This window comes from Contarinia nasturtii, unplaced genomic scaffold (genome assembly GCF_009176525.2).
Source record: "Contarinia nasturtii isolate CC-2019 unplaced genomic scaffold, AAFC_CNas_1.1 Cnas_scaffold_928, whole genome shotgun sequence".
NCBI classification, from domain to species: domain Eukaryota; kingdom Metazoa; phylum Arthropoda; class Insecta; order Diptera; family Cecidomyiidae; genus Contarinia; species Contarinia nasturtii.
In genome coordinates, this window is record NW_022198275.1 from 3,618,315 (window position 1) to 3,632,996 (window position 14,682).

Consider the following 14,682-nt stretch of genomic DNA (forward strand, 5'->3'; position numbering starts at 1 on the left):
CTCTTGTGTGGATAACAACAAAATTTTCAGCAAAACCGTTGACTAGTACGTGATTGGTCACTTTGTGAACACTTCAACATTAACGGTACAATAATTTGTTCAAACATTTGTCGTCGATACGAAAAGAGAGTAAATAATTGGATTTAAAAAATGGATAGTCAAGAATATATCGACGATGATTCTGATCACGAAATAAGTGTATCGGAACAACCACAATTCAAATCAATAACATCCGAAGAAATTATAAAATTGATGAATCAGTCGATCTTAGGTGTTAATTCCGTCGTTGAAGTGAGTTTACTGTTGTGCCAAATGTATTTCAGTATGAAATTTTTTTGTTTCCCGGTAAAATTGTAATTATAAAAAAATGTTGGCTTTTGACATACAGATGCCGGCAACAACAGCACGTATTTTGTTGAGCCACACAAAATGGGATGTTCGTGAAGTATTGGATCGAATTACAGATGATAATTGTGATAAATTTTTCGAAAAAGCACACGTCCAGAATCCATTTGAATCACCGAAAATGAAACGAAAATCCAATACCGAACATACATGCACCATTTGTTTCATGGACTTTCAACAAAATGTGAGTATACAAAGTAACTGTTATCTATAAAAAGGAATCGGTAGAATACATAAAAAGCATTGTATAAATACATGTTGTTTCGTAACAATTTGGAGCACACCAAATATCAAACAACATTGACATTGAAACGTTCTATTGTATTCGTCATTTGTATTCGTTCCACTGGCTATAATATTATATAGATTATTAAATGTGCAAACGTGTAAGTCTTCGTGGTAAATGCGTTTCGTTGAAATTAAAACCAGTTTGTGTGTGACTATGACGTGATGCAAATTTTTGTTCATCTCCATTTTCCGTTTCTTGTCAAGGAAATCGTTGGTCTTAGCTGTGATCATGAATATTGCAAAGAATGTTGGTCTCATTATTTGACATCAAAAATCATGGATGATGGTCATTCGGAGTTCATTTGTTGTCCCGAATATAAATGTCAAATTGTTGTCGATGATGGTACGATTATGGAAGTATTGACCGATTCTCGTGTACTTCAAAAATACGAACACTTGATGACCAACAGTTTTGTCGAGGTAAATAACTGCATTAAAAATGCGATAAATGATTTTTTTTTTTAAATTACTTGCATATTGATAAAAAAAATCTTCGATTTATTTGAAATGACAGCATACGTATACTCTGCGTTGGTGTCCCAGTGCCCAATGTTCATTGGCGATTAAAGCTGAATGTTTATTGGACTATCGTCAAAATTGCGAGTGTAAATGCGGTAAACGTTTCTGTTTTAGTTGTGGTGAAGAGCCGCATGATCCGATACCATGTGACTTGATGAAATGTTGGTCCAAAAATGATAACGACGAAACAATTGAATACCTTATTAAACACACAAAAAGCTGCCCCAAATGTTTCGCACTGATCGAAAAAAATGGTGGATGCAATCATATGGTGGGATGCAATCTATAAAAAAAATGTGTTTTTGACGAAAGTAATCTACATTTTTTTTTTTTAACAATTTTCCCAGTCATGCCGTAAATGTAAATATGAGTTTTGTTGGTTGTGTTTTGGCCCTTGGAGTGGACATGCAGTTAATAATTGCAACAAATACAAAGATAGTAACAAAAATATTACCAATGATCAAAACCGGTAATTTAGCACATATAAATGATTTTTATTTGAAAAACATGCGATGAATGACGATTTTTATTTCAGTTGGGAACACTACTTCACACGCTACGGTGGACATAGAAAGTCATTGAAAATCGAAATGGATATGAAGGAACGGATCATATGTAGAATGGAACATTTACAAGACATGGGAAAATCATGGAATGATGTAAGAGAACACATTCAACAACAACAATAACCACATCAAAAAAATGCAATTCATTTTCTTGAAAGCAATTTCAGGTACAAAGTTTGATGAAAGCACTGGACATTCTGTTTGAGAGTCGACGACAATTGATGTTTACGTATATATTCGCATATTTCACGAAGCCACACAACCAGAAAAATATTTTTGAAGTTAACCAAGCTGATTTGGAATCGGCGACAGAAGCATTGTCCAATATTTTTGAAAGTGATTTGCACTTAACCACTGAACGATATTTATCAGATGTCCAGGACAAATCTTGGTAAATTTAATGCTAATAAAACAAACGATTAAGCGGAAAATTTGTAATAAATCTCGATATTTATTTGCAGCTATTGTGAGGCTCGTATGAAGACAATGCAATGCCACATTTACGAAGGTTTCGACAAAAATTGGTGGTCGTTTACATCAGGCTGAAGTTGGTCAATCATCATTCGCCGAATTTTTTCTTCTCAAATAATCATAATTTAAAAATAACAATTACTCAACAACAAAACTGTTAAGAATACTTCATTTATGAATCGTTGAGTTTCATTGTATTTGGTATCTGTCGATTGTCAAATGAAGTCAAATGTTGATTTCACAATTCATGAGTCAGACGAAAAATTCCCATAAATAAATGTTTTTGTTTTTGTAGTTTCTCTCGAGTGTTTTTTAAAAAGTAATTAAAAAGGCATTTACTTAAAAAGGCAAAAACTTAACCTTTGATAACAATTCACGGTGGCAACACTGTAAAAATGGCGAAGTACTTAGTCGATGTTATCTTCAGTTGACAACAATATTTTGACATTTCTTCTTTTGTTTTGCTACACAACAAGCAATTAGTGCGTATGTAAAACATAACACAAAATAAAATTCAAAGCAGTGTAAGACTCTCTGGCGAATAGTCATCAATATAGCATTCACTTTACCTGCATTTATATTATTGAAAAGAATAAAACGGCAACAGATAAAACTTAAGTAAAGTGTTGATCAATCGAAGCTACAGGGCTTATATTGCCAATTCTATTATCACATCGTAAACGTATTTTCATATTTTATAACAATTTCAAAGAGAAGCCAAATGGATAGCGACGCAGAATCTTACGACGAATATGATGGTGATTACGACGAACCAGAGGAATGGGATGATGTTGATGATAATGTCAACAAAAAACCATCATTTGAAACGCTAACAACTGACGACATCGTGCAACTTATGAACCAGTATATCGAGGAAGTCAATGCCATCGTACAGGTGTGTTTATACATAACAAGTTTTATTTTCAAAAACAAAAAATATATACATACATTTTGATGAAAAATATGCTATACCAAAACACCAGATACACGTACATATAAGTATAGTTAAATGTAATAAATCATAATAAAATTCATTATTTCACAGATGCCAGCAACAGCCACGCGAATTCTATTGAGCCATACGAAGTGGCAAAAGGAAGAACTACTTGTTAAGTTGACCGCTGACGATTCTGATGAATTCTTTAAAAAGGCACATGTTCTTAATCCATTTGCTGAGGATAATAGTCCAAAAGCGGTGTCCAACGTACACGAATGTAATATTTGTTTAACGGAATTGCCACAAGATGTAAGTGTTTTCGTACGGAAATTCTTTTTGCATGTATTTATTTATGTGGCTAAACAAAATCAGAGAATGCTCGCACAAAAGAAAATGAATGTGTTGGTATTAACATTCAAAAAAAAAAAATCTAAAATTCTACGAACATCTCTCTTTTAGGCAATTGTTGGTCTCACTTGTGGTCATAAATCGTGTAAAGATTGCTTTGGTCAATATTTGACGTATAAAGTGGTCGATGATGGTAAAGCTGATTCGATTTCATGTACTGACACAAAGTGCCGCATCGTCGTTGACGATTTGACAATCATCAAATTTCTAACCACGGACAAAGCAAAACAAATGTACCAGCATTTAATGGCAACTTCATTTGTTGAGGTAATTTCTCTCTTTACTGTCAATTTCACCCAAAAAACATAGAACTTATTCCCATTTTTTTATTCAATGCACAGTATAATCGTAATTTGAAATGGTGCCCATCGCCTGGTTGTACGTATGCAATTAAAGTCAATCAGATATTGACACATCAACAAAATTGTACCTGTAAATGTGGCCATAGCTTTTGCTTTAGTTGCGGTGATGCTTCGCATGATCCGATACCGTGCGCTTTAATGGACAACTGGAAAAGAAATTCAAACGATGATACAATCTTATATCTCACCAAACATACGAAAGAATGCCCGAAATGTTTTTGTGCCATCGAAAAGAATGGCGGCTGCAATCGCATGGTAATGCATAAAAATTATTTGAATTGATTGAAAGCAATTCCATATTAACACTAGTGTTTTGCTTGTGGTTATTTTTAGATCTGCCGAAAGTGTACCCATCCATTTTGCTGGCTATGTTACGGAACGATGACTACATATGACCATCAATGCAACCAATTTAAGGAAGTCAATGAAGATAGAAATCAGAAGAATCGGTAAGTTTTGTTGCCATTCATTTCGCCAGCAACAATTCAAATCGAGAATTAACGCATTTTTCTTATTGCAGATGGCAACATTATTTTCAGCGATACTCTACACACAAGGAATCGCTGAAATGTGAAGAAAGGCTATTGATTGGCGATAATACAATCGACCGCAAAATGAAAACTATGCAATTCATGGGAAAATCATGGAATGATGTAAGTGAGAATTTGTTTTGGTAAATTTCATGTTGAATTTTATAATATTTATATGGGGTTTATTTAATTTGCATTTAGGTTCAATTCTTGAAAAAATCCGTTGAAATTCTATGTGAAAGTCGTAAGCAGTTGATGTTTACCTATATTTTTGCATACTATATCGAAGACCACCATCAAAAAGTCATTTTTGAAGCGAATCAAAATGATTTGGAATCGGCCACCGAAGCTCTGTCACAGTATTTGGAACAAAACATCACGGAAAATAACATTGACACGATTATACAAGATGTTATGCACAAATCAAATTATTGCGAACGACGTCAAAAGACGATGCAAGAACATATTTACGAAGGCTTCGAAAAGGATTGGTGGTCATTCACAACAAATCTCTGGTCCCGACTCAAGAAAATGGGTTAACAAAATAGAAAATAGTACAAAGCTAGCACCAATTTTCCGATTGAAATTTTTCTATAGTATAATTCAAGATCAATATAACTACCTATTGATAGAAATATATAGATTCATAAATAATGTCCATTTAACGCATCTATTCACTCCATACACGATGTGTATGCTGAAAATAACAATTGGTTGAAATGATTTAAAAATTTTATATTGGCAAAATGGATTTTTGCTTTTTTTACTTTCAATTTATTTCACACAATGCGTAAAATAGGCGCCACTTCTGAATCTGTAGTTATTTATCTATTAACTTCCATTATATGCTTAAAATTAATCTTAAACCCGTGTGTCGGGTCAAATTGACCCGATGTATTTTCTTTTGCAAATTAAACATACAAAAAATAAAAAATATAATCAAATATCATTTTTTGTATGTATTGGACCTTTATCTTTGTGAACACAGTGAAAATATTACAAATATGTGTATGGGCGGCCGATATGTAAATGGCCGACCGGCCACTCTTTATTATTTACCAATGACACCATGACAATTTTGTATTTTATAAGCACAAACAGGCGTCAATTGATAGCTTATTTCAAGGCCTTTCCAACGATATCCAAATGCCGACTGTCCCGTGTTTTCTCTATGTGCCTTTGAAATGGCACGGACGCAGAAGTCTGCACCTTTGCGTATATGTATAAAGAATGAAAGAGATGTGAGAGTGTAGCTATGTATGTGTATGTGTGCGACATTAGTTGTACGTCTGAATACAAGTGAACAGTATCATCATTGAATACGCAAAGGTGCAGGCTACTGCGATTGTGCCATTTGAAAGGCACAACGAGAGAACACGGGGTAAGTCAAGTGGTTGAGCCTCTGTGGCCGTAGAAAAATTGACCAAAATGGCGGCAGGATCAAAAAGCCGTAGAACAAAAAATGTTTAGCTTATCTTGTTCTATAATCCCTGAAAGTTTGAAAAAAATCGGACTCAACTATGTTTTACACATATGTAAAAATACACATGTGATACATAAAAGTATGTACATATGTGATACTTGAACTATTAATGTATATTGATATACAAGTATCAGTATCATAGAAATAAAATTGATCATTCATGAAATAATCGTGCTAGTTCTTAAAAAAATTGCTGATTTCCATACAAAAGGCACTACGGGTCAATCTGACCCATACACACGGGATTAAGTTGTAAACAGAACACACGGGTCTAGGGTTAAAAACGTTTTTCTAATAATTAAATAAAAAAATAAAATAAAATGTTTAATTGTTATGTATCTTATTTTATTCAACTAAAAGAGTTTTTAAAAAATGACCTTAGCGAAAGAAGGTAACGAACGAAATTGAATACGAAGGCTGGAAAGTGAGCGAAGTCAAAATGTCCCACATTGAATGTGGCGAATTGAACGAATATATATATATGTGAGTATAAGTTTTGTGTGTGTATGCTATGTAGCGAAACTCATTTGTAAGAATGTCATGGCGAATAGTACTGCTGTATACAGACATACATAGAGTGAAATGTGCATAGGTCGCAGCAATTCACATTTCAATATGAAGTGAAAATAAAAACAAAATATTCGAAATATATTGGTTGTGAATTGTTGAAAAATCCATTCGAAATTCATATAATTAGACATTATATCGTCAACATGTATGTAGTGCTAAATTTGCAAACCAGCAATTCTGTGTCGGTTTAACTTTCATTTGATTTTATTGTGATTTTCTTTGTTTGCAAAATATTTCATTGTTTGTCAAGCTCATTTTCAAACTACGCATTGGTTCAGCACACTGGATTCAGCATTGTGACTAATGATTGTTTGGAAATTACTCTAGAAAATTCAATGTTTGCATTGTAATTTGCAATCGAACGTAGTGAAATACCATATTTGTGCGATAAATTGATTTTTGAAATAGAATTGTTAAGTCCATATTGAGTGTGTTATATACAAATAACGTTGATAATAGTATTTTGGTCAAAACAAAAATAAAGTCATTGATTGTAAAACAAAATCGTCGCTGATAAAATCAGAAAATATTGCTGAAAACAATTCAACAATAATGATCGCAATGGTCATAAAAGAGAGCGTGAGATAAAAAAAGAAGAAGAGAGATGCATGTTGACACTTTTTTTTATTGGCTTTTGAAGTGTTATTTGTGTTTATTTGTTTTTGCTTGTCTGTCGACTTGAAATTTCGATGGTGCGCTTGTGTAGCGTCTGCGCCGTTTTTCTCGTCCAACAAAATATGAACAAAAAGGATAAATAGCATTCAGAAACATCAACATTCAGTGTTTAAACAACAACAACATAATTTCGTTGATGTCGTTGTTAATAATGACGATGACAAAATATCCTATCTTTAGCATCTTTTGATTGCAAATATTAAAAGCATCGCATTACAATGCAAGCACGATCAAGGTGTTAATTTTTTATTGCCATTTTTTTTGTTGTTGCCGTTCATCAAACGAATAACACTAAATGCGATAAGTTGCATGACAAAACTGCGGACTATTTACAATAGCCTCTTAACACTCAACACAATTTATCAACAAAATATGCACGTATTTCCATTATCGTACAAGCTGCGAACTTGAAAGAATTCAAATTAAAGAGAGAAAAAAAAAATGTTGTGAGAATAACGTGCTGAAATCCATATAATTGAAATATATCCAATTTTCGATTTATGGCGCTGACATTGATTCGAATAATTACAGTAGTGAATTTGTTGTGTTGGTGTGTAACACATCGGCTACATAGTGCGCTAAATGAGAATAAATAAACAGGCTGAAGTCAAACAACAACAATAATAAGAAAAAGAAGAAGAAGAATGTGAGACAACCAAATTCACATACATTCACTAAACGAGAGTCGGAAGAATACAGCGAAACTAGTACATTAATGCCGAAAAAAGAGAATAGAAATACTTTTCATACACGGTTCATATTGTAGCTTTTCGTTTCGTTTCGTTTTCAATTTAGCTGGTTGCTGTGTTGTTTGTCTGCTGACATGTTTGAATGTGTGCTATTATGCATGCTTCACGCTCTCAGTATTCTCACAACGTCAAAGCATATCACACTCATAGAGAAAAATTAACGACCGACCGAAAAAAAAAAACGTGTAGAAAAGTAGAGATTATAGTTATTTGTGTGTTTCTCATCCGATGTGGACTAAATTCAACTTTCGAATTTCATTGATCTCAAGATTCTAATTTTCACTGTTTAACCCTTTTTTTATTCTAGATTTCCGTTATCAACATAATAATCGAGGGAACAAAAATATCTACGACTTTAAATTGAATTGTGAACGAAAAAAAAAATTCGAAAAAAAGTGAAACAAACAAGCATTTGAACTAAAAATAAATTCTCTCGAAAAGCGAATCAATTTGGATTGCTTTTTTCGGTTAAAAGTCAAATGAATCATACAGTAGAATGACATAATGCAGAGATTTCAAAATAGTATGTGTATGTGTGCAAAATTTCGTTCGAAAATTAATTGATAACTCTGTAAAAATTAATTGCTGTCGACTCGAATTTAATCCAAATTACCGATGTGTCAAGTAAAACAGCGTGCGCAAAAGAGCTTGAACAGTCAGTGAGTTTTTTTTTTTTTTTTTTCATTTTTGGTGCACGAAAATACAGAATTTCGACTGTCAAAATATGTTGACATTATTTGTGTTCAGCAATTTTATATGGCGTAAATAAAATTTTGGACTTTTTTTTAGACATTCTTGTTGTTTTGCAAACGTTTAAATTCACTGTTGTGTTCATTTAATTGTGTCGTTTTTTCCGTTTCCATCGAAAATTTAAATGAGAACAAAAGACCAATTCTGATTAATGGTCAATGAGAAGTGACATCGTGCAAGGGACAAAAACAAGCATCGTGCATACAATAAAGTACATTAAGGTCAAAGAAAAAAAAAGTGTTGGCCACATTCTGAATAGGCAAGTCACATAGAGAACTATTAAAGCGGCCAACAATGGATTCCGACGACGATACATTTGATAACGTTGATTCGGGAAATGTATCTAGTGGCGATGATGATTTTCCAATCGTTGACGAGGTTGAAATGGGCAACTCAAGAGATCGACAGAGTGAACACGATGAGTATCCATATGAAGGGCTGACAACAGAAGAAATTGTTCAACATATGGTGGATTGCATCAAAGAAGTTAATACCGTTGTTGAGGTAAGCATATACAAATAATCAAGGTTTTCAATAACATCATACGTTTCAATTCCGAGAATGGTGAAATTCAGAATCACTGAATATTTTTTTTTGTTTCGGTCAGAAAGGTCAGCCAAAGCTAAACTCAGCATAGCAATAATGGTGATAATTTTTTGATATGCGAAATAGTTGGCATTATGATTCATGAGTTCGGCCAAAGAATTCGTCGAAATGTCTCTACATGCACTGATACAGACACTTGTAAAATGTGCTCAATTTCGAACGTTTTCATAACAAAACTAATGACAACATCGCAAGAGAAAGAGAGAGAGAGAGAGAGAGAACTGCAATAATGAAAACATTGAATTAATATATCGATCGACATAAATTCTTCCTTGTGCTCAATGTTCACATACTTCTCTTGTAATTCGTGTATTCTTATGTAGTATAATCCATTTGGTTGGTGCTTCATCGGGTGCTTGTAGTGATGTTGTGCACTTGATGCGAATATAGACTATGATTTCAATTTTGTATACAATTGAATGCGCGACGATAAGCGCATACACAGACAGACGCACGCAAATAACGCAATGACAGCACAATATGTGTGCTATGTGTGTAAATTGGCATACGGCATTGGCATGAATGAGACAAAGAGCGCGACCGAGCGAAAAAGAGAGTGAGGGAGAGAGAACGAGCGCGCACAACATAATACACCATTTACGGAAATTGGGTCGACACACTAAAACATCATGGAGCATTGAGAGCACATAAATTCATGGAGCATATGCTTTTTCCAATTGATTCTTCCACTGGCTCTCTTATTTCACACATTTCATTTTCTTTGTATGTTGTGTGAGCGCGTATTCGTGCTACAAGGTTGTTATTGTTTTTCTGTTGTTGTTGCTGCTGTTGTTTTCTGTTTCGATTGTTTTGAGGTTACTCGTACTCACTGAACAAGATGTTGCTTCCTTTTTTCCATGATTCTCATCAATCTCCATCTCTTCCGACATCGACTAATTGAAAAGTAGCACGCTGATGGCTTTTGACATTTATCACCTATAAATTATATTTAAAATATGAATATAAATCATGTTTGTTTTAATTTTGTTTCGATACAGATACCCGCCACCACGTTACGCATTCTTTTGAATCATTTCAAATGGGACAAAGAAAAACTCATGGAAAAATATTATGATGGTGACCAGGAGGCGTTCTTTCGAGAGGCGCACGTTATAAATCCCTTCAATAAGCCAGTGGCGGTGACAAGACCAAAACTAAAACGTTCCGGCACAGAAGAATGTGAAATTTGCTTCTCAAATTTTCCACCAAGTGTATGTATTTTATTGATTTCAAAAAGAAAAATGCACAAGCAGAGAATTATTTAATCATATGAATCATATATCATAATAGATGATGACAGGATTGGAATGCGGACACAAATTTTGCACACATTGTTGGGGTGAATATCTAACGACGAAAATCATGGAAGAGGGTCTGGGTCAATCAATATCATGTGCAGCACATGGTTGTGATATTATTGTTGATGACGTCACAGTTATGAAACTGGTGCCCGATTCGCGTGTTAGGCTCAAATATCAGCATTTGATTACAAACAGTTTTGTCGAGGTGAGTTTTGTTAAAAATTTACGCGTCATTGAATCATTAAAACAGAATAGTCATTTGTTGTTTTTTTTTTTGCTGTTGTATGTTTTAGTGTAATCGATTGCTTCGCTGGTGTCCGTCAGCAGATTGCTCGTATGCGGTAAAGGTGGCTTATGTTGAATCACGACCGGTTGCTTGTAAATGTGGCCACATCTTTTGCTTTGAATGCGGTGAAAATTGGCATGATCCCGTTTTATGCAAGTACCTCAAGAAATGGATTAAAAAATGTGACGACGATTCGGAAACATCGAACTGGATTGCGGCCAATACAAAAGAATGTCCAAAATGTAATGTAACTATTGAAAAAGACGGCGGATGCAATCACATGGTAATTATTGTCTTTAAATCTGCATTTAAATTATGTCGGCCGAAAAATTTCATCACTCTATACATTTATTCTGGTTTTAGGTGTGCAAAAATCAAAATTGTAAACACGATTTTTGTTGGGTATGTTTGGGATCATGGGAACCACACGGTTCATCTTGGTATAATTGCAACAGATATGATGAAGATGAGGCCAAAGCTGCACGTGACGCTCAGGAAAAATTACGGTCATCATTGGCCAGGTATTTAAATATAAATTTCGGACATTCTTTTATTTAGAGAGGGATCAAGTTTTGAAAGCAAAGACTGTTTATCAGAGCATTATATATGAGATGGATCTGGAGAAGCACTGAGGTGCTGTGCTTCTCTTCTGTGAGGAGCAAAATATTAAAAGTTAAAACAATTATTCAATTTGATGTTAGAGGAGGAGCTCTGTTCCTCAACGGTCCTCCTGCTTCTTAAAGCCTCTGTTTGAAAGAAATATGTTTTGATTACTTTTAACATTAATCCATTTAATTTGTGTTCTTGTAGATATCTTCATTACTACAATCGTTATATGAATCACATGCAATCGCTAAAATTCGAGCATAAATTGTACAATTGCATCAAGGAAAAAATGGAAGAAATGCAACAGCACAATATGTCTTGGATTGAGGTACGGATTTGATATTTCAATGTGTTTGTCTTTTTTTGGTGTGTGTTTGCTTAAAATAGGCTCATCATGTGTTTTATTTTCGATTTGCAGGTTCAATTTTTAAAACGTGCCGTCGATATTTTGGTTCAATGTCGACAAACTCTAATGTGTACATATGTTTTTGCGTACTATTTACGCAAGAATAATCAATCGCTCATTTTTGAAGCGAATCAAAAAGATTTGGAAACGGCCACGGAAAAATTATCGGAATACTTGGAACGTGATATAACATCGGAAAATTTGGCCGATATCAAACAAAAAGTCCAAGACAAATACCGGTTAGTGACGGCAGTACATTTAAATCTGCATTTACATCATTTATTGCGTATTTTATGAATATTACACACATTTATCATTTATTTTTGTTGTTGAAAAATTAAATGACGTACGATTTTCGTTTTCTTTTTTTAATTTCAATTGTAGATATTGTGAGAAGCGTCGAAAGGTGTTGCTCGATCATGTGCACGAAGGATATGAAAATGACTGGTGGATTTACACTGAATGATTTCAAATCGGAAACCGAAACCGTGAATTGAATTGTTTTTTCTCAGTGTCTCTTTCCTATTCTGATATGAATTATTCCCCTACAATTTTTCTCTCATTTGTTTCGTATACACAAAGTGTTATTTTCTCATCAAAAAATAAATATATTTTAGTAGAGTGAATTCATAAAAAAAAAGATTTAAAATACATAACGTTTAGTCGAAACCTTGAAAGTATATAAATAATTCTATTATCCCGTGTAAATGAAAAATTAAAATCATGCATAGACATTAGAGGTAGTATACATAATTCAACAAAATTTACAAAACAACAAAGCAATGAAATATTTTTTCAAAATATTTTCCCGAATCCAAACTCTCAGAGAGCAATCGAAAAGAGAACAGACGAAAAACTTCTGTGAGATTAGTTCGCTCATCACAAAAATTGTAAATAATTGCAAATTGAAACGTATATGAATAGAAATACAAAACGAAATTAATAAAAAAGGAATATTTGAACTAAAAACAGTGTAAATAAACAAAAGTTTCCTTTCTATTAGACTTCCTTTGTTTGTCCACTTTTTTGAACATTTCCGAGGCAATTCTTTTATGTTTGTAGAAAGATTTTAAATTTAGCCAATAAAACAAATTCGATTCGTATATGTAATATATTTTGTGAAAACAAGCACCAACAGTTTTGCATTTCTATACAAGATCAGCGGATCTAAAAAAAAGCATACAAATAATTGATCGCAAGAAAAGTCGAATGAATTTTACCAAAATGGACTTTGTTCCAAAGAAAATCTGTAAAAAGAATTATTCTTTACGCAAAAGCAAATATTAAACGATTGACAAAGAGAAAATGACACAAGACATCTTATAGGTTTGATCCATTTAAAAATAAACCACCAGAGTGAAATTAAGAAAACAATAACAAAAAAACATGCTATTTATGAATTGAGTTCAGTGTTTCATCAGTTACATAAAGTCCTCTTACTTTTTATTATATTTTTAATGTTGCAACTAAATTAAATTATATGAGGAATTTCAATAGGAAAATTTAAAGAAAACTATTAGATCCAGACACTCCCGAAAATCATGAAAGCAAATGACAGAAAAAAATAAAGAAATTTGCAATTTATAATCCAGTGACTTTTAATTCAAGGTTTTGCTTTGTTTCTCTTTTCTCCTTTTCGCAATGCAACGAAAATACACGGTTATTCAAGTGTACACGACTTGATAAAAAGGTGATTGATATTTACGTGAATCCTCGACACAGACGCATGAAATCACATGACACAAGCAAGTTTTTTTACCACAAATAACGTACGAAATGTTTATATTTATGCCGATGGATCATGAAGGGGGAAAACCAAATGTACAGTTTTTTTTGTGTCTGTTCTAAGCAAATGTAGTTAACACAATTATAATTTTGCTGCTAATTTTCTAGCGTATCTTTGACAATAGCGCATTTAACCGTTTATTTATTCGATCACTTAGCAAACCATTTATATTTTTCTCAGATCAAAACATTTTTTTCTTGTTTTTATTTTCTTGGCTTTTTCAGGAAGGACGAGATCAAACGCAAAAATGTAAACAAACAACCATTGATGATTCATATAATGTTATAGTATAATGAACAAGATCGAGTTCTTTGTTCTGTTTTTTTAGCAGATCCTTCGTGTTTCCATAAACATATATCGAATAATAAGTGAATGTAGGGTTTATGAACGGTTCTGTTTTCGATGTATCCAAATGGAAAATATATGATAGTATGAATGACCTTCAAAACCGTCTGGCGTTAGCGAATAACCAGTTTGGTGTGCGTTAAAATTAAAATTTGATGTGAAAGACAAAGACGCCGGCTGCTTTCTGTCTGATGAACACGATACGTTCAATTCATTTTTTAATCAGAAATTCGATCGTCAAACTGTTGCAATCTTCTTCTTCTTCATTTTTTCTTCAGACATGTGCGATGTGTGTTGAAATGAGCAAAAGAGAGACTAATTGAATTTTAATATATATATATCTTTTTTGTTCTTAATGGAAAATAAACCAAAAACGAACAACAAAGAGGCGGGTATTACAAATAAATTTGCACTCCAGATTTTTTGCACATCAGCTGAAATGACACATATATTACAGTTGTGATTGTGTGTTGCGCATGCAGTCGATAAAACATTTTCTTTCCAAACAGTTGAGCCTGTGTATTTACAGCAATCGCACCTATTCGCACCGAAATATTTATACGATCATGTGCTCATTTTAAGTGGAAATTTGTGCAATAAAAGAAGAAAACTTTCAGCGACGCAGTTCTATAA

The 14,682-nt window shown here is 33.3% G+C and overlaps 3 protein-coding genes across 5 annotated transcripts; all 3 read left to right on the forward strand.

Annotated features, from left to right (window-relative positions):
* LOC116342850 (E3 ubiquitin-protein ligase arih1l-like) lies at window positions 1–2,547 on the forward strand. Of its 2 annotated transcripts, none has more exons than XM_031770628.1 (8): window positions 1–291; window positions 389–589; window positions 898–1,113; window positions 1,208–1,483; window positions 1,560–1,681; window positions 1,748–1,871; window positions 1,937–2,169; window positions 2,240–2,547. In XM_031770628.1, the coding sequence occupies exons 1-8, from the start codon at window positions 151–153 to the stop codon at window positions 2,322–2,324; spliced, it is 1,398 nt and encodes a 465-aa protein (XP_031626488.1). In that variant the 5' UTR covers window positions 1–150; the 3' UTR covers window positions 2,325–2,547. The 2 variants fall into 2 exon arrangements, with proteins under 2 accessions (XP_031626488.1, XP_031626489.1); XM_031770629.1 differs by having other exon boundaries at window positions 1,946–2,169.
* Window positions 2,548–2,689: 142 nt separating this feature from the next.
* On the forward strand, window positions 2,690–5,649 carry LOC116342880 (potential E3 ubiquitin-protein ligase ariadne-1-like). The gene is made up of 7 exons (XM_031770671.1): window positions 2,690–3,144; window positions 3,295–3,495; window positions 3,646–3,861; window positions 3,936–4,211; window positions 4,290–4,405; window positions 4,477–4,609; window positions 4,688–5,649. The coding sequence occupies exons 1-7, from the start codon at window positions 2,971–2,973 to the stop codon at window positions 5,024–5,026; spliced, it is 1,455 nt and encodes a 484-aa protein (XP_031626531.1). The 5' UTR covers window positions 2,690–2,970; the 3' UTR covers window positions 5,027–5,649.
* Window positions 5,650–6,527: 878 nt separating this feature from the next.
* LOC116342867 (potential E3 ubiquitin-protein ligase ariadne-1) lies at window positions 6,528–13,303 on the forward strand. 2 transcript variants are annotated; one of them, XM_031770657.1, is made up of 9 exons: window positions 6,528–6,720; window positions 8,271–9,217; window positions 10,318–10,530; window positions 10,610–10,825; window positions 10,914–11,189; window positions 11,270–11,427; window positions 11,717–11,840; window positions 11,931–12,157; window positions 12,303–13,303. In XM_031770657.1, the coding sequence occupies exons 2-9, from the start codon at window positions 9,008–9,010 to the stop codon at window positions 12,382–12,384; spliced, it is 1,506 nt and encodes a 501-aa protein (XP_031626517.1). In that variant the 5' UTR covers window positions 6,528–6,720; window positions 8,271–9,007; the 3' UTR covers window positions 12,385–13,303. The 2 variants fall into 2 exon arrangements, with proteins under 2 accessions (XP_031626517.1, XP_031626516.1); XM_031770656.1 differs by having other exon boundaries at window positions 6,528–6,684.
* Window positions 13,304–14,682: the final 1,379 nt, after the last annotated feature.